General features: G+C 31.1%; 2 protein-coding genes across 4 annotated transcripts in view; both read left to right on the top strand.

The window, feature by feature from the left end:
• LOC143253212 (proteolipid protein DM beta-like) overlaps positions 1 to 19,263 on the top strand; it is a 32,135-nt gene that overhangs the window by 7,128 nt on the left and 5,744 nt on the right. Inside the window, exons 4-7 of one of the 2 annotated variants that reach the window (XM_076506676.1) lie at positions 2,359 to 2,512; positions 9,160 to 9,242; positions 10,039 to 10,104; positions 12,805 to 13,224. In XM_076506676.1, the coding sequence (XP_076362791.1) occupies positions 2,359 to 2,512; positions 9,160 to 9,242; positions 10,039 to 10,104; positions 12,805 to 12,906 (405 nt within the window). In that variant the 3' untranslated portion in view covers positions 12,907 to 13,224. Of the gene's footprint in view, positions 1 to 2,358; positions 2,513 to 9,159; positions 9,243 to 10,038; positions 10,105 to 12,804; positions 13,225 to 19,263 lie in introns of those variants that run through there. The other variant, XM_076506677.1, reaches the window with a different exon arrangement.
• Positions 17,641 to 19,263, top strand: part of LOC143253210 (uncharacterized) — a 95,053-nt gene continuing 93,430 nt past the window's right edge. Inside the window, exon 1 of one of the 2 annotated variants that reach the window (XM_076506675.1) lies at positions 17,641 to 19,101. The gene's annotated coding sequence lies outside the window, so the exon portion shown is untranslated. The remainder of the gene's footprint in view (positions 19,102 to 19,263) is intronic. The other variant, XM_076506674.1, reaches the window with a different exon arrangement.

Here is a 19,263-nt window from a genome sequence, read left to right as displayed (position 1 = left end):
CCGATGTGGTTTTGCTATAAGAAAAAACACAAACCCGAAGTGGCTTTGTTGTGAGAAAACGCCTACGCAAGCCCCCCCAAAAATAGACTCCTGTATTCGATTGAAAAATATGTTTGACAATTGTTTTGTTGAAGTAGAACCATTTCTTTCTAATGAAACACTAATTTTATGCAACAAATGCTATTTTTTTTGCAAGAATTTGTAATTTCTCATCTTGAAAAGTACAAGCTATAATTGCCAAATTGCCTACCTAAATATATTTTCACTTTTAAACAAGCAAGATGTTTTCAAAACTAAATAAGTAAAAAGGTAGAATATATAAAAAAAATTAGTTGAGACATTGTCCGTATACTATTTTATATCTTGTACATCAGCACAAGTGATAATTTTTATCACAGTGAGGACGTGTAGTGTTAATTAGAATATGTAGTGAATGCGTACTTATCAATACCCCAGCCACACAGCGTTAAGATTGCCGACTTCCACCGATATAAAGAGGGGTCATATACACGGGAGGGACGGGAGAACGTAGCTTTGTGCTTGAAAACAAATACATTATTTTTACCAGTTGTAATAATATTTTTCATGCTTATTACTTTACTATTATAATTATTTTACATAGTACTAGCTTTAGTTTATTATTATTTATAATAAAGATTGCCCCACATTCTTAGCTTATTTTACAGATTTAGGACTAACTTAAAGTTTGCTAAGCTGACCGAGCCAAATACATATTTTACCCTAGTGTGATATTTCATACACGGATATTGATCTAAATAAATTAAACTTTTATAACCACATTATTAGTTAGAATAATTATATATCTACTTTATTCTTTTTATTATTTATAATTTCTTTTTATGTTTATCATTATTAACTTAGTACATATGTTTAGGATAAACTAAGCCTCTTGGATGCCTCTCATTGTCTTATTATCTTATCGGGTGAGTTTGTAGGTTTACAACACTAAGTGTTGGATTACAATACCTGTTGTGGGCAAATCATGGAGAGCACATTGTTTGGCCTTGTGTTTAACAAGAAACAAGAGGTTCCTGTACTGACCGATTTTCATGAAACGTTACCATTAAGAGTAAGGCAACCCAAATGATGAAACAATGCATTTTAAATATTATTGTTTTAAAAGACCTAATGTTTCTCAGTTTTGGAACTATTAAAACAGAGAATATGAAATTATCAAATTTCCGTCAGTGAGGTCACAAACCCGCATTTCTAGATACATTGATGTATAAATGTGATTGTAATCTTAAATGTGACATTTGTCATAAGTAAAACATTTACTCGTAATTACTTTAATTTTTCAAGTTATGTAATAACTGTGTTTAGAGGAAACCTAGTAAAAATTATTATTCATCAAGTACTTGGAATTTTTTTCATAGATAAACTGCAACATTGTAAAGCTTATATGCACATATGAGGTTCCTTTGGATCTGAACGATTAAATATTTTGCGATTAGTTGAACAACACAATTCTAGTAAGACTTCAACGTATGAATTGTGTAAATACCCATGTTATAGTATCTTACTATACGGTGGAAAGTGTTCTTTGTATATTGAGAAACAACTATGCACACTATTTCGTAGCGTGTATCTGCATGTACAGTTGCGATTTATTTTCAAACCTAAATGTAGTTCACAGTATTTCTTCAGATTTTAAAGTAACATCATTTTTGGTTCACAATGTTACCTGATTGAAAGACTGTGAGACTAGATAATATGTGATATTTACTCTGTATTTTTTATTGATATTAATAGTTACAGGTTTAGAATTCAGGAATGCCAAGTGAATATACATGGAATATTCATATTGACACTTCTGGAATATTTCTTTTTCTTAAAAAGTTGAATTTGAAAATATATCTTCTTAGAAGTTTATGATTGTAACATTGAAAGTTGAATCACTCAATATTATCAGTTAACCAAAAGTTTGATCAAAGGAAATTCCACGATTTTTTATTTAAAAACATCTGACACTTCCTTAAAAGAATACTATCATAAATGTAATTACAATATATTTTATGTTAAATGTGTGTAGGAACTAAAAATATCTCTCCTTTAATATATTTAAAAAAACAAACGAACAAAGCAGTGTTTTGGTATCTAAACTTCACAAAAGAGGAAATTGTTTCCTCTTTAGTAAAGTTAAGATAATCTATAATTTAGAATGTGCATGTAAAGTAGAGAAACTGGAATAGGTTACTTCATCCCCCTTTTCATATATAATGTAAAAACTGGAATAATTTCTTTAATTAGTTATTTCCTTCACACAATAATTTTTTTTCTAAATACTTGAGTTTTAACAGTAAGTTTTTGTTATTTATTTATATCATTTTCTTCTAGTTTCTGGTGACAGCCTACATTGTGCAAATCGGATGGATTACCATTCTTACCTGTGTGACTATCATCATGTTTGTTTTTCAATTAAGCCGGGGACTGTGTAATAATTTAAGTGCTGCAGATTCTAAGAAAGAGTGCATTGATTTGTCTCAGTTTGGTATGTATTTGAACAGTTGTGATTGTTTCTATTATCTGAACTTGAAAACAGAAAGAAATATGAGAAATAAATTGTGTTAAGACCAAACTTTTGAAACAGCAGTTTCGAACACAAGAAAATAGAGGGTTGAGAAAGCACTTACTTGTCCAAGGCCTACCAGTTTTAGGTCAGGTGTGTGAAAGGTTTTGGAAAGTCTGATAAAAAATGCTTCGTAAAGTCATATAAGTTTATAATTTTATTGGATAGTCAACGTGGTTTTACTAATAAAAATATATTGCCTTACAAATATTTTTAAAGGTTACTACTTATGTATTCAAGAGTAAGAGTATAAATTTGATATATCTGGAATTTTAGGAAACATTTGATAAGATCCCACATAAAAGGTTTGTAAATTAGCTTTATAGGTGTTAGGGATAAGTTAGCTAATTCGATAGGAGAGTGGCTGAATGGAAGAAATCGGAGATTTGTTACAAATGTAGCTCAGTCAGACTGGATTAATGTTACAAGTGAAGTATTTCAGAACTTATTCTTAGGACCTTTACTCTTTCTTTATTCACGTCAATGACAAAAATGAAAGAATGGTTAACAAATTACTCAAATTTACAGATGGCATTAAGGTCATGGGTTTATTGATAACTGTGAGGAGGATTCTGCTGATTTACAAAAGGATTTAGATTATTTAGTGAGTTGGTCAAGTAAACCTCTTTTGGGTTTTAATTGTAATAAATACAAGATAATTCCTATGGGTTATCATAAATTGAATTACAAGTATAATTTGGTCTGAAACAACTTTAACACTGTGATGAAAGAAATAGATGTTGGTGTTGTGGTTGATCAGTCTCTTAAGTTATCCAAGCAGCGTATAGTTGCTACTGGTAGGGCAAAAAAGGATTTTAGGTTGTATCTACAGAAGTACTGAATTTAAGTTTAAAGAGGTTATAATTTCATTGTATAGTTCACTAGGCAGGCCAGATTTGGAGTATAGTATTCAGTTCGGGGCTTCTTACGTTAGGAAGGACATTGAATTGTTACACAAGGTTCAAAGAAGGGCAACTAAAATGGTTATTTGGGATGGAGAGGTTGCATAAGAGGAGAAGTTTAAATCTCTGAAATTGTTTCCTCTAAAAAAGAGAAGAGTTGGGGAATCTGATTGAGATTGTCAAGGAAACTGATAAAGTTGATGCATCACTTTTTCTTTTTCTCATACTCAATGATGATAATGGTACGTCTAGGAGACACAAGTACCAATTTTGGTAGAGTAGGAGTCCTCTTCAACTGAAGCAATTTCATTTTTCTAACAAGATGATTTCCTTTGGAAAGATTTGCTTTTGGATTTGTGAAAGCACTAAAGTTAAGTGAGTTTAAGAGAAGTCCTGACAACTATATGAATGATGAAGACTGGTTTAAGTTTTCTCTTATTTAAAAGTTTAAGTTAGTTTAAAAAATGACAAAGCCTAGATTATCCAATAGGTGCCTTGTTGTCTTAAAAATTATGTTAACATAAATGCTTAAATACCTTGGTAATAAAGCTAATAATTAATTTTTCAAATAAGCTACAAATCATAAATTATATATTTATGGTTTGTGTGTAGTTAAGCAGAAAGATGTGCAATGTATCGTCTATGATGTGCCCACTAAAAATAACAAAACCTTGTCTTTAGAATTAGAACTCTCAAACATCTCAACTATTGGAAGTATATTTGTAGAATCAAACACTACGAAATAAGAAGTTATATTGAGTGGCTTGCACGATTTCCAACACAATGATTTTAAGACTATTATTTGCAAATACACAAAACCATAAAAAGTATTTAATTTTAAATTCGACATAGTTTTTTAAAAAAATATATTTTCCTGCATTAACCTAGAAGGATCTCATAAAATTTAAAGCTTATTTTTTTCATATTTGGTAATTTATTATCTTTTGCACATATGCATATTTCTCCCAATTTCAACTACCTTTATGGCTAGATGGTTAAGGCGCTCGAGTCGTAATCCGATGGTCACGGGTTCGATTCCCCATCACACCAAACATGCCGTTTTAAGAGTAGCCCAAGAGTTGGCGGTGGGTGGTGATGACTATCTGCCTTACCTCTAGTCTTACTCTGTTAAATTAACGACAGATAGCTAAACTTTTAACTTAGTTTAGCCCTGCTATGAACTACTCAAATTTAAGTGAGAATCTTTGTATCTGTTCTTGGGTCTCTCAACCATCACTTATGAACTGTGTGAAAAGATTAAAGGTTCAATATTTTTCAATTATACTTCAGAAATATCTAAAAACATTTCATTATTTACCAGACTAAGTCGTTCCAAATTGACACATAAAAAAGTGATCTCAAAAATCCTACATTTAACAATAAATTCTGTACCTAAAACAAATAATAGTGACCTCACAAATCCTACAGTTATCAATGAACTCTCTATCTAAAAAAGAAAAAAATAGTTATCTCACAAATCCTACAATGAATTCTGTACATGTCTCTCTAGCGTAATTAATCTTTCACATATAGTTCATTCAGATGCAGAGCTCTGTATCTTTAGCAAAGATCTTAATTTCTGTTAATGAAACCGAACTTCTTTATGAGTTACACGAGATCACTTACATAACATAAAATACTATTTACATCATATTGTGTAAAATACCCATTTACCAGTGTAATATAGAACCAAACAATTCTTAGAAAATGTTTCAACAACTTTGCATTTTCTATTAACACTGAAAAAGGTTCTTCATGTTGCTCAACACTTTAACCAATCCGGTCACTTCAATAATGTTGTTACTCTCATCGGCATTAAAACAGATCTCAAAACTAATCCGATAGAAAGTTAAGAGAACCTATTGTATTACAACTTTAATCACTGTTTAACCTCGTACAATAAATTTAAATCTTGGAATCGGTGGTGTCTGATTATTAGTTTGTTCTCTGTCAGAAAAATAGTTTTGTTTTTTTCAGTAGCGTGAATTTTCAATTTTTACCCCTAATCATTTTAATGTTCATTGCCTGTTTATAATAATTTCCATTGTATTTTTTTAATTATTTCTTTCTAACATTCCTTTTTCATCAGTTTTCATACCTTATTTTATTAACACCCAGAGCAGTTTCTCTTAACCATTTTTCTTTTTTAAAACAATACATTTCAAATTTTTTTATATCTAATAATCATGTTTCAGGTAAAATTGTACCGGAAAAAAGAAACATTAATTTCACTAACAAATATTTATAACAATATATTGAAAGCTACACAAAATACTTCCGAATTTCCATGGTGCTCTGCATGACGTCACTTAAACTTCACTTTGTTTTACAATGTCACTCTTAGTTTGTCTCTGAAGAAAGGTCTATGTTTTGAAAGTTCTCAGTTTATATAATATATTTGTTTATTTGTGAATAATATAATTTTGTAAAATCATAAGACGATTTAAAAAATATATCAAGTTCATAGAATTTTCAATACACTTTCTTTCATTTAAGTGAGCTGGTTTAAATGTTGACTGTAATGTTCGTCTATAATTGATAGGAATAATAATTAAAAATAATCCAACCTCTTACTCTGAAATTACAAGTTATAGTCACAAAAGCCAGCTACTACCTTCACATAATCGTGATTTTTGACCACATAAATGAATAGAAAGATGTTTATTATAATAAATAAACTTAATAGTATAGAAAGTGACATTTGACATACCTTACATGTTTTAACTACAAAATAATTTCACTTAATAAACAAGTGATGACGTTTAATGTTACTCAACTTTATGTTCATATGAGTTTGTAAGTGCTATTTGGTTGAATTTAAGGTATCGTTTTTGACCACATATGCTATAATAATGACCATTACCTTTTTTGTTATTTTCTAATTTTGTGGCTCAAACTATTTTTATAACATTTTCCTGTCAGCTAACATCTTTTTCACTTAGAAAGTTTTAGATTTTGTTCGGTTAATGCATTTTCCCTCTTTCTGGAGATCAAAGCAAGAATGTTCTTCATCTTCTAATCCTAAACATAGTCATTTAAGATTTGGTTGGCTGGTTGTATTAAGCACAGAGCTACACAATAGGTTATCTGTGCTTCGCCCACTTTGCGTACCAGAATATTGTTTCTAGCGTTGTAAGTCCGCAAACATACCACTGCGGAACTTGAGTTTTAATAAAACAATAAAAACCAAAAAGACATATGCATACACATACTTTTGAATTCCTTTTTCTAATATTATCTAACACTAGATTAGTAGGCCTTTTTTTTTTAGTTTCGCGCAAAGCTACACGAGGATTATCTTCGTTAGCCATTCCTCATTTCTCAGTGAAAGACTAGAGGGAAAGCAAATATATTCATAGCCACCCACCACCAACTTTTGAGCTACTCTTGTATGAACGATTAGTGGGATTGATTATCACATTATAACACCTCAACGGCTGAAAAGGCGAGCACGTTTGGTGTCACTAGGATTCGAACTTGTGAACTATCTAGCCATGACATAGCAGTAGAAGGTTGAAGAGTTGCAAAATATAATTTGTTATGTGTTTTATTTATTATATATATAAAGAGGGTTAAATTTAATTCATAAGAAGATGAAACAAAGATCCATAGGCAGAGTTTAAATGGAAGTTAATACAGAGGACTGATCGTACTTTATTGGAATTATTTGCATGTACTAATACAATGTGTTACGTATTATTATTTATTTGGGATGAGCCTCCGATCCATAACGTTATGTACGTTACGTATTACTATCACAAATAATCGCAATTTTGAAGTTGAGCTTAATAATAATTAAATGTTAAGATGTATTAAATATATGTTATTTGCCAACAAGATTGATATACATAATTTCCTTTTTAACACAGCTATATTTAAATAAACAAACGTAAAAACACGATACAATTTAAAACAATTGTTATTGCTGGTAGTTATTACAAAAGATGGTTTATATACAACAGTTTTACAAACTTACAAACAACACTTATTTTTGTGTGGAACAGGTCAGACCTGTGAGTAATCGCACTTGATCAATACGAATGTTTCCTGTAAAGTTATGTAAAATGGAGAGGAAGGATTGGTTGTTTGTTTGTTTTTTGGAATTTCGCACAAAGCGACTCGAGGGCTATCTGTGCTAGCCGTCCCTAATTTAGCAGTGTAAGACTAGAGGGAAGGCAGCTAGTCATCACCACCCACCGCCAACTCTTGGACTACTCTTTTACCAACGAATAGTGGGATTGACCGTCACATTATACGCCCCCACGGCTGGGAGGGCGAGCATATTTAGCGTGACGCGGGCGCGAACCCGCGACCCTTGGATTACGAGTCGCACGCCTTACGCGCTAGGCCATGCCAGGCCTCTCGCTTAAGCAAGCTAGATTTGATTGGCTTCACACCGCGTACAAACTGACTTCTTCCAGCGAAAATATTTAAACTCCTCGTAGAAATAATAATGTCCGAAGTTATTCAATGAAGTTGAACGGTTGGTAATGTTCGAAATCAATAAACGTTCCTGGTCCAATTTCGTATTTTTCCGATTAATAGACGTTAATAAAAGTTATAGTTTTCTATACCTATATTCACTGGCTGTAGCTGTCCATAATACATTGTTGATCCTTACCCAAGAACATCCTACAATTTTCTAGGACAGACGAGACTTGAGCAATACACAGTCAAAACTCCACTCCACAGTTTAAAAAAATGATAACCACACAGAAAAAACATAGGTATTTTGATAAACATATAACGATAAATCCGTTACAAATGACTTTTTTACTGTACGTGTGAGCCATAGATTCACCAACAGCTTATTTAGCAAATGCATATATTTAAGTCAAGGCAACTTCTTAAATATTCAACACTGTTCAGGTCATCAAAGACAAAGAACCGCAACAGCATTCACTCCAGATCAGCTAGAAACTAAAAACCCTTCGTCTCAACAACTTTGTTTTGTCTTCTAATACAACTAACACGATAATAACTTATCTAAATATGCAAGTCTAGTATTGTAATAACTCACGACATATTAAAGTTATAATGCGTGTATTGCAGCACACAATACAATCAAGAAGACGTCTTGTAAACAACGAATTTTTTTCATAGAAATCTTAAGATATAACACTTAGTCCTGAAAAGCAATAAAATTTCTAATGAAGTAAACAGTGAAACTGTATGATATTCAAATACATGACACTTTCTACTGGAAAAACATGGCAGCTTACTAAGTTACAACTTGTAGTTTTCACTTCGCTGGTCCTTTAGGCATTTAGGCTAAAACGCGGAATCCACTTAATGTATTTGTAGCTAGAAAAAAGTGCGAGAAATATATGGTATTGAATTATTACAAAAAACGTTTTATCTAACAGTTTCGTTCTTTAACATTAAACAACCTGCAGGTTTTGGTACATATCTAAACCTACTCACTTAACAGCCACCCACAATTAATATTGTCTACGCAGTTGAAATGTTATTTTTTGTTTTTCTTGCTAACTACTGACACTGGATCAGTTATTAAGTGGATCACAAAAATGTTTCGTCACATTTTCTATTCTAAACGCAAATATTGTTCTAATACCTTGTAATCTTATATAAATATAGTAAAGGACTGAAATTTGGTATTTAAAACATATATATATTTCAACTCACCAACGAAATTTTGTTTTACAGATTTCATGTTTCCAAACGGAATAAAATATGAAAATCTGATAATATGTTCAGAGGGAAAGGTCAAAGAGTTCTGTAATGATTACGTAAGTTACATTTTAAGTATTCTTTGTTAACCTTTCATTGGATATTATTAATGTATTGTTTCCCAGATTATACATATAAATTGATATTAAGCTCTGAATTATTACCAGGTATTATAAATGTTGGATATTTAACAAGAATCAGGTTTTTTGTCATTTGAAACGTGTGAGTTTTTTTTCTATACATTTGTAAAGAATTTACTTTGGGAGCGCTTTGAAATTTAATTACAAATGCTCTGTATGTTCTAAAATACTTTTTCGTAGTTCATTTTTTGCTTTTAACAAAGTTTAAAACATGATTTTTCTTGCCATAATAAATGATTTGGAAACTTTCTTTTAATAACTTTCAGATTTTATACTCAACGTTTTCTACAAATTAATGTTAGTTAAGATAAAGCATACAAAACTTTGTATTTATTTTCGATTATATTATAGTATTTTATAGTTACCCGATAAATTCTTTAAAATTATATTATAGTAAATGTGCTTTTTCAATATCTGTTTAAGTTAACTCCAATCTAAGCAATTATTATACTTAATATACTAAATATACTCAACATCCACCATACCCATGTCCTTTTTAATAATCATATACGCTTCGGTGGTCTAATAAAACTTTATTAAAATCCTTTGGAATACAATATATATATATATATATATATACACACACATAAGTTTTTAAGTAGTTATATATTTTGGACTAAAATTACATCTTTTTATGTTGCATTATTGATAAAGCTCTAACTAAATTTAAACACTATAATTACTCAGTAAAATAATTAATATGCTCTTTTTCTAGGTGGAAGAGGGAGTTGGAATGTACATCATGGCAAGTGCAGCCAGTGTAGTTATTATCTTAAGTTTGGTGAGTTTCTTCGATAAAAACTTATTTATTAATACCTGAAAATACCTGCTTTAAATCTTTACTGTTGAAACACTCTTTCTTTCTCAATGTAAGAATGCTTAACACTTAATATTTACCACTATATATCGTAATTATTTGGGATTGCTTATGTATTGTGTTTTGATTTTTACATCATGTTTTTTTCTGTTTATGATATAGAATTAACATACGATTTCTTTTGACACTATTTTTGATAAAAACAAGTAGTTGTTTATTACGAACTTACTTTAGTTGAATATAATTTCGTTTTCTAAGACTATTTTTATCTTTAAGGTTGTATCTAACTAGATATCAAAACCTGATGTTAAATATTTATGTCACAGCACGCCAACATAATTTTGGTATAATAGTTCAAGATAAAAAGTCAGTGAACTAAATTTCCCCATTTTTGTAAGAGCATAAAACTAATTCTATTCACATTTCACTGTCGGACTTTGTAGTTGTTCAACACTTAATTTGGCACCATGAAAGTATATAAGGCCATTAATCACTTTTTATCTAGCAGATTTATTTCAGTGCTAAAGGTTCAGAAGAGTTAACGCTGATATATGATATTTTTAAATATATAACGCCCTGTAGGGAATCTACAATATTTCTTAGCCTTAGAAATAAAGGAAAGAAGGATAAATGAAACTCTATTGGTTTAATATTTTATTTAGATTAGCAATCATCATGTTCTCATAAATTCTTAGTTTTCATTTCTCTTCAGTTACACCACCTGTAGTTAAACCGCCAGCCCAAGCGGCGACAACAAATTCTGTTAGATATATTTAATACTGTTAGAATCATTCCAAGGATTTATCGAAGTATGATATTTTATACAAATAAATAATCATCTCATTGTGAGCGGTACAGGTTCATTCGCACATGAAAACTGATAAATAACAAATAAGCAATTGTTGGGAATTGCATCTGTAAAAATGAAATGAATTTCTGATTCTAAAAGCTGACTTCAATGCATGCCTGATTTGAATTTATGAATAAATTCTGCAAAAATGAAAATTGTATTCTCAACCTAAATCGACTTTTACGATACTTGAGCTGAGCGTCCGGGCTAGAAACCCCATTATTAATACCCATTTTGGCCCTGAAAAAGAAAGATCCACCTTTCGAAAGCGCTCAGATTATAGGGTTTCTATTTCATTAATACCCAGTGATATTACTATAACATATTTTTTTAGGAACAGGACTGTAAACCTTTAAAGGTGTTTCTTTAGTCGGATTGAACACAGATTATGGTATCAATGAACTTTTTTAACTTTAAGCCTCAAAACATCTGTAATTTGACTTGATTCTTTACCAACGAATAGTGGGATCGACTGATACAATATCACGGCCCCATAACTGAAAGGACTAATATGATCGGCAACAACTTTGGTCCTGCACAGCTGCATATTGCGAAACGAGCGCTCTAAAAAACAGGCTATGTAAGAACCCAACAGACTAATCTTTTTTACCCCTGAATTTGGCGTCTTAAGTGGTTGCAAGCGTCTTGTATCAGACCTTGGTGGTTAAATATATCACGCTTAACTTGGACAAAAGAGCACCTTTCATTAAACGTCGTCATCTTGATAAACCTTTTGGTGGAGAAATATTAAAAAGAGTCGCAGTTTTGGACAAGATGACATCCTCCAGTTGTTGCAGCCATCTTGAGTAAGCTCTCTCGTTGTGAACTTCCTGGGATTATTACTAATAATATTGTTATTCTCATACTATATTCTTACCTCAACTGCTTTATTAATGGCACAAAAAACATAAATCTTGTAACTGTGATTCATATTCATGTTCAACTTTAAGTTTAATATTGGATACTTCCAATTCAAATACTGTAAACATTTGTGAGCGTGTTTTATTAATTGGAAATGATAAATTGTCAGTAGCGTTTATAGTGAAATGATTTAAAATTAACAGGGGACTTTCCAGCCAATTATTTATGATATATCATAAATAATTTAGCCATTTCAGTCACGAATATCTATATTATTAATCGTGAAATTTATTATAAATGCAACCAGAAACTATTTCTGTTTCAATGGTCAAAATTCATCTGGCCGTGACAAGCCTTGGACCAGTAGGACTCAGCTTATCAGCTCTTTCTAAAAGTGAAGGCTCGTTTACTTTCTCTTTTTTTATTTTTAGCCTGCAGTGGCACAACGGTATGGGTGCAAGCTCACACTGTTAGAAACCAGGTTTCGATACTCGTGGTGGGCAGAGAAGAGGTAGTCCATTATGTAGCTTTGTGGTTAATTTCAAACAAACTATCTTCTTTTTTATAAGATATTTTCATTTAACTTAATGACAATCTTCCATTTGCTATTTTAAAAGAAATTAATAAATTATTCTCTTAAATGTAAGCTGTACTTTATTTGAAGCTAAATGTCTGATTATGTGTAGTTGTTGTTAAGTAGAAATTTACACAGTAGAGATATCTGTGATTTTTCACCACTGTGTCGAAACCCAATTATTAGCGTCTGAGCCTGCATACTTGCCGTTGACTCACTTGGAGACTTCTAATTATGACAAACTTTAAATAAAAATGTTTGTAATACGTTTTTGTTCGTTCATTACATGTTGCACTAAACTAATTGCTTTGATACAAATAATTCAGTGAAGTCATATAATAATCAACGTCTACAACACTTACCGTTTTCAATCTTACAGGTACACTATGGTATCTCTCTTGCAGCCAACTACATTAAGCTAAGCGACAAGGAGAAATTTTATGATTTAAAACAACTCAATTATAATGAAGGAGGAAACTAATATAAAACAATGGTGTCGTTTTATTTCGTTAAAGCAAAAAACTCCGAACAGAAAAACAAATAGCTAAAGCTGTCCAGCTCCTTCTGTTTATTGAACAAATTATGTCACATGGTCGACAATAGATAAGGAACAAAACAAGTAATTGAAAATGATTTTTTTTTCTTAGAGTTAAAAGTTTTGAAAAATTCTATGTCTTGATTATTCTTAAAATAAATGTATTTGATCTTCTTATGAGCTGTCCTGTATATGATGTAATCGATTTACTCTGAAGGGTTGATATTGTGTGCACACATGCAATAAAGACTCTTAGCTAAATTATTTTTCTCTCTGTCCCTTTTTCTGTCCATGTAAACATATTTGTACATTACTCTCTGATATAAAATATATTATATTAATATATAATTTAGGTGTTTCGACTGTTAGAATCTCGTAAATAATTTATCATAGTCCTCATTAGAATAAACAAACCACGCAGATTTCACTTGCAGTACCCATTTATATTTACCACAAGATAGTAAGTGGTTTTATAGAAGTGTGCCACTTTGAAAAGCTGCCGAAAGAAATTGCATATATATTTTACAATAAATAAACGAAGAGCAAGAAAATAAATATATTCCCTTTTAATTAAATTAACAGATAAAGCATGTAAAATTGTTTTTTTTATAAACAACTAAGCCCAATTTGAAACTACTCGAATTGATTTAACTATTTAGTGTATGAAACTTTGTTTGTACAGAACCTTCTGTACAAATTACCCAAGAAACTGAAAAAAGTAATAAGTTGATTTTTTTTAAATGTGTTGGAAAAGAGGAATGAATAAGAGAATTTAGAAACATCTATTTATCAGAAACCTTGTTCTGTTCTTATGCCTGTACACCAGGAATAATATACTCTCACACACAAAACGTTCTGTCTGTATTTTACATTTATGTTCATGGAATTTTAAAGATTTGTACAAGAATTAGAAACGAGTTATTACTAATGGAATATGTAGCAGTTGAAAGAAAATTTAATCAAATTATTGTAATAATAGTTCTAGGTAATACATTTAAATCGAGATATGATAAAATTAAACAAGAATGTTTGATACTGCCACATGTTAAAGGTTTAAATTCGAGTTAATTGAAAGTGTTTAAAAACAAATATTTCGTTTCATATTAAAGTCGATGAACAAGATAAAACAATTTTAGGTAACACTAAAGATAATATTTAGTTAATGGAAAAAGCTGGAATTTATAAAATTGAATGTCAGTGTGAAAGTGTTTACACTGGACAGACAACACGTAGTATAAAATATCGTTGAACACAGTTTTCCCCAATATTGCCAACCGGCGAACCCTGGGTCCTTTAACTTCTTTAGTGTGTTGGCGGGCCACCTTCTGTTAAAATTATATTTCATCAAGTGTTGCTTGTGTATCATATGGGTATTTTACTATCTTTACAGCTTGATTCTAGTTTTCAGAAACACAATTAAAAGGTATTTACATTTTTGTTTTCGACATACCTTAATGTGAAGGATTTGGTTAGTTTGGTTAGAATTTCGTGCAAAGCTATTCGAGGGCTATCTGCCTTAGCCGTCCCTAATTTAGCAATGTAAGACTAGGGGAAAGCAGCTAGTCATCAACACCCGCCGCCAACTCTTGGGCTACTCTTTTACCAACGAATAGGGGGATTGACATAATTTTATAATGCCCCCACAGTTGAAGGGACGAGCATGTTTGGTTGACGGGGATTCGAACTCGCAACCTTCAGATTACGGGTCGACTTCTTTAACCACCTGGCCATGCCGGGCCTGTGTATCGAGTGAAAACGGATGAGTTTGAAATGCGGGTATATTTTGTGAATTTGTGGCTGTTTACAAGTAAGTTCTTCATCATTATATGTGTTAATTTTGTTTTTAAATGTAGTTAAATCTCCATCTTTGATACACGCATATATATTTTTCATACATGTTTATTCTTCGATTATATACTTCGTTATATTTATGGCTTGACAAAAATAATGCAATTAATATTTAGCTTCACAGAGGTTTTAAAGAAAATCTTTACAGTTTTCAGAACAATATTTTATTTGCAACAAGTCACTATCCAAGAAATTTTTCATTGAAAACCAGAACATAATTGCTAGCTGAACTTACAACGGCCATAAGTCTTTCTTACATGCTATTTTTACATAGTTTTTATTTCATAATCTACAGCAATTTAATTAATAAGCATATGATAAAAAAATCTGAAATCAAATGTACAACTTATTATTTTTATTTTTAGAGTGATTCTTCGCTGTATTATTAGTATTTAATAGTGAAAGCATTTTTATGTTATACAGCTGACAAATTATACATCATAGTTTTATTTCACAACAATTATTATTAGAATGTAATGCCTTTGGTTAATTTTATTGTTTAAAAGCCTGTTAAAAGTCTCACGTTTGCGGATACAGTTTCAATTCTTGATTCTATGTTTAGAAGCATTGCCATAAATCAATAACTAAATTTAGTAATAATAAAAAACCCACAAAATATGCAATGTAAAAAATTATATAAACAGCATTATATCTATTATAAATGCTAACGTTTTGTAGTGAGTACATAATTTGAATACTAAAGTAATATCGTTACAGAAAAGGTCCATAGTTATCCTACGACTCGTTCTTAGATAAACATATTCATCAAGGGAGCCGAATATTTAATGAATTTACACCATGTAAAATTCCATAAAACAATAGGAGTTGAAATAACTTATTAGAGTAAAGGTTTGTTTGTTTGTATAATTTCGCGCAAAGCTACGTAAGGGCTATATGCGCTAGCCGTCCCTAATTTAGCAGAGGGATGGCAGCTAGTCATCATCACCCACCACCAACCCTTGAGCTACTCTTTTAACCAACGAATAGTGGGACTGACCGTCACATTATAACGCTCCCACGGCTGACAGGACGAGCATGTGGGGTGCGACCGGGATTCGAACCCGCACCCCTCGGACTACAAGTCGAACGCCTTAACCTACTTGGTCATACCGGACTTAGAGTAAAGGATAAATTAATGTGTATGGCTTAAGATCAATAAGGCTCTTAAATTTGTATAGTAACATGATTAATCAATTTGAAAATGTTCACAAGATGAAGAGCAATATAAATCACAAGAACAGAAACTTGCACATCATAAATTAGATGAAGGGACAAGAGATCCCATTCTCTTTATGTTCAATACAACTTTCAGAGTCATGAGGTTATAATACGAATATTTAGAAAAGAGACTAAATCATTCCATAAAAACCTTATTCTTAAATCATTCTATATAAGAAGACTGCAAATAAAGATATATATAAAACTTTAAATCACCAAAATATTTTCTTCATATAATTTCATGGGGCAGAAAATGTCATTTGCGTTGGTATATTGTTTTCTTAATGGAGACCGACTGTACTATTCACATTTGAATTACGAAAAAAAAATTCATTATTTTTTCTGGAGATATATATTTTCACATTATTTATTCATTTGTTTAATTAACTTATTATATTGCTAGCAAATATTTTGGCAGCAGTATTTCCAATAACAGTCACTGATGTTCAAATGTTAGGTCGATACTACAGTTTATTTGATGTTGATATAAATGCACTATTAATGTACGCTTTATGTCTATGTACCTACTTCGCAGGATGTGTGTGTTTTCTTATAACAAAGCCACAAAGGACTATCTGCTCAGTCCGTCGAGGGGAACCGAACCCCTAATTTTAGCGTCTGGAGACATACCGCTGTACTAGCGGGGGTCATAGGAAGATGTGGATGGATCTTTGCAAAAATTGGCATGGAGGTTCATTAGGTCTATGCGAGGGTACTACAAGTTTTTAGTTTTGCATTTTGCTGTTATTATAATTACGTATAAGGGAAGCAACTTTTCCTCTCTTAAGATAACCTTTCATTAATAATGAATTTGCATAACTTCCGTCCAGGGGAAGGGTACTCCAGCGAGTCATAAATAAAATGTATTGGATTTTTATGAAACCTAAAATTGTAATGAAAAAAACAATTCTGGATTTAGCTTGAAATTTAACTTTATTTTAATTGATAATTTCGCTTCTAAGAGAGCCTTTAAAGGGGAAATTAAGTTAATACTCTAAACATTATAATTGTAAGAAAATAGTTACGCATAAGATTACTATTCTAAATTCTCTATTTCTCAATGGCACTGATGACTAATAAAAAGCTAGCATTTAAAATTTTAGCTAATAATGTGAACTGCATTTCGGTACAGAAGCAACAAGACATAAAACGTATTACATGTGTGTTATCTACACTTGAAATAAAATGCAATTTAAGTCACTCAGGGTAAAATCACCATCTAAAGGAAGTAAGAAAACTAAAAGTAATATCAACAGTAGTAGATACATGAAGTATTATAGCCATATGCTCTGACTGCTATAACATTTTCATTTAGAGCAGAATACAACTAAGCTATGTATCAAAATAAATATTGCAGCGTTTGATTTATAGTGAATGCTCAAACATTATAAATTTCGTCATTTCTGTTGACAATAATAATATAAACGTATTGAATAAAAATTAATGTCTTACAGGCAAAACTAATATTTGTTGCAGCTTGTAGGTATTAATTTACTTGGTGATAAATTAATTTTGTTTAAGGTTTTGCAATAAAGTTTTTCCTTAACGCATTGTTTTATTCATATTAATCTTTGTAGGTATCTAGAGAAAAACAACACAAAAACATCCTATTTTTTGCCTATGGATAAATTTCAAAGGAAAAATACTTTTTGTTGAATTTGTTTAAATGTTTTTGAAGAAACTAATTAATATGTTATGCTTGTTATATATACATGCGTGGATTAATTTTGATATTGCAAATTTCAAATTAGCCATTCTTTTACTTTAAGATTTGTAGCGAACTGGCAATAGCTTCTTTTTAACATCACTCATTTGGTTGTTATTAAGCGGAAAGTTATGAAGTGAGCTATTTTTTCCCACCCACTACTGTTATCGATACCTGGTATTAATTATTATGAGGCTGCAAATTTATCGCTGAGCTACTGGGAGGCTTTTTTAATATCACGCGATTATTTCCAAAATGCAACTGAGTAACTAGAATGGATACATATACAAAATGTCTGAATTTCGACTATACATTATCACCGTTTATATACTGCTTGTACAAGTGGTATTGCAATATCTGGAAAAGTAGCCTTAAAATTACATTCTTTTTTACTGTGCTTGCATTTTAAATGTTTTTCAGCTAAGCATCTGTCTTGTAATTATGAACTCACTACTTAGTACTATGATTAGTCCGAAATGCCTCAGTTTCTGTCCATTTATATTCTAAGTAATAATTGTTGTGATAGAGCTGTAAATTACCTGTGCTCGTTCCATAACAGTTAAAACCTAAATGTGACACGTTTCATCATTCCAAACGCTGATGACTCAAATAATGTTTCATAATTCTCTAAACGACACCTAGATAAAGAAAGATGCAATGTGTTTATGAGGTAGAGAGGGGAGTTTCTATGTATTATTGTGTGAGCTCACTTTAAAATAGAAGTAATAAACTACAAGTATAACAATTCAGATCATGATTATTATGACCGGTTAATTTCAACCTTCAGGATAATTGTTAAGATTTCCAAAAATGGTTTGTTTGAGATGGTTAACAAGAAGGTATAAAAATCAACGATTTTTAAATGGTTTGCAGTTAACAAACTTGCCTAGATGCAAACTTTAAATAGTTTTTTTTTGTATAATATATATATATATATATTATCGAAATATTATTATTGAAATGAAAAACAAAAAAATATAATATCAAAAATGTGAAACCTAGACCAACATACTGGAAGGTTGCCAATACACACACTCAGAGTAATCGATAATCCTACCACATTTCGGACCAATGGTAGAGTTGCTAGCTTTTACTCGAAGGTCGAGAAAGGATAAGAACAGAATGGCATTTCAAACGCTTATATCTGAACAACGGTTACATTTTAATACGAATGAAACAATGCCAGATATATCTGGTTAGTTGTTTTAAGGTTTCTCGGGATCTGTAAATAATTTGTTAAGAGTTACACATGCTAACTGTCCGCGATTTTGAAACTCGAAGAATTTCATTTCGATGTGGAAGAGGAAGGATCAGAATATCTTTCTAGCGTTACCAGAGCTGCAGGGATAGCTTCTTATTCTAGTGAACAGGTACGAATCACAAAACCCTGAATTGTTTGTAACACAACGTTTTCAATAAATTACTATTTCTAAATGATTTCTCGTGGATATGAAAACTTTATATATATATTTGTACGAGAAATTTCCAATTATTGAGCGAAATTAACACTCACCCACGTATGTACATGTGTG

Source organism: Tachypleus tridentatus, chromosome 6 (genome assembly GCF_004210375.1).
Source record: "Tachypleus tridentatus isolate NWPU-2018 chromosome 6, ASM421037v1, whole genome shotgun sequence".
Lineage (NCBI taxonomy): Eukaryota > Metazoa > Arthropoda > Merostomata > Xiphosura > Limulidae > Tachypleus > Tachypleus tridentatus.
This window is presented reverse-complemented; position numbering and strand designations above follow the sequence as displayed.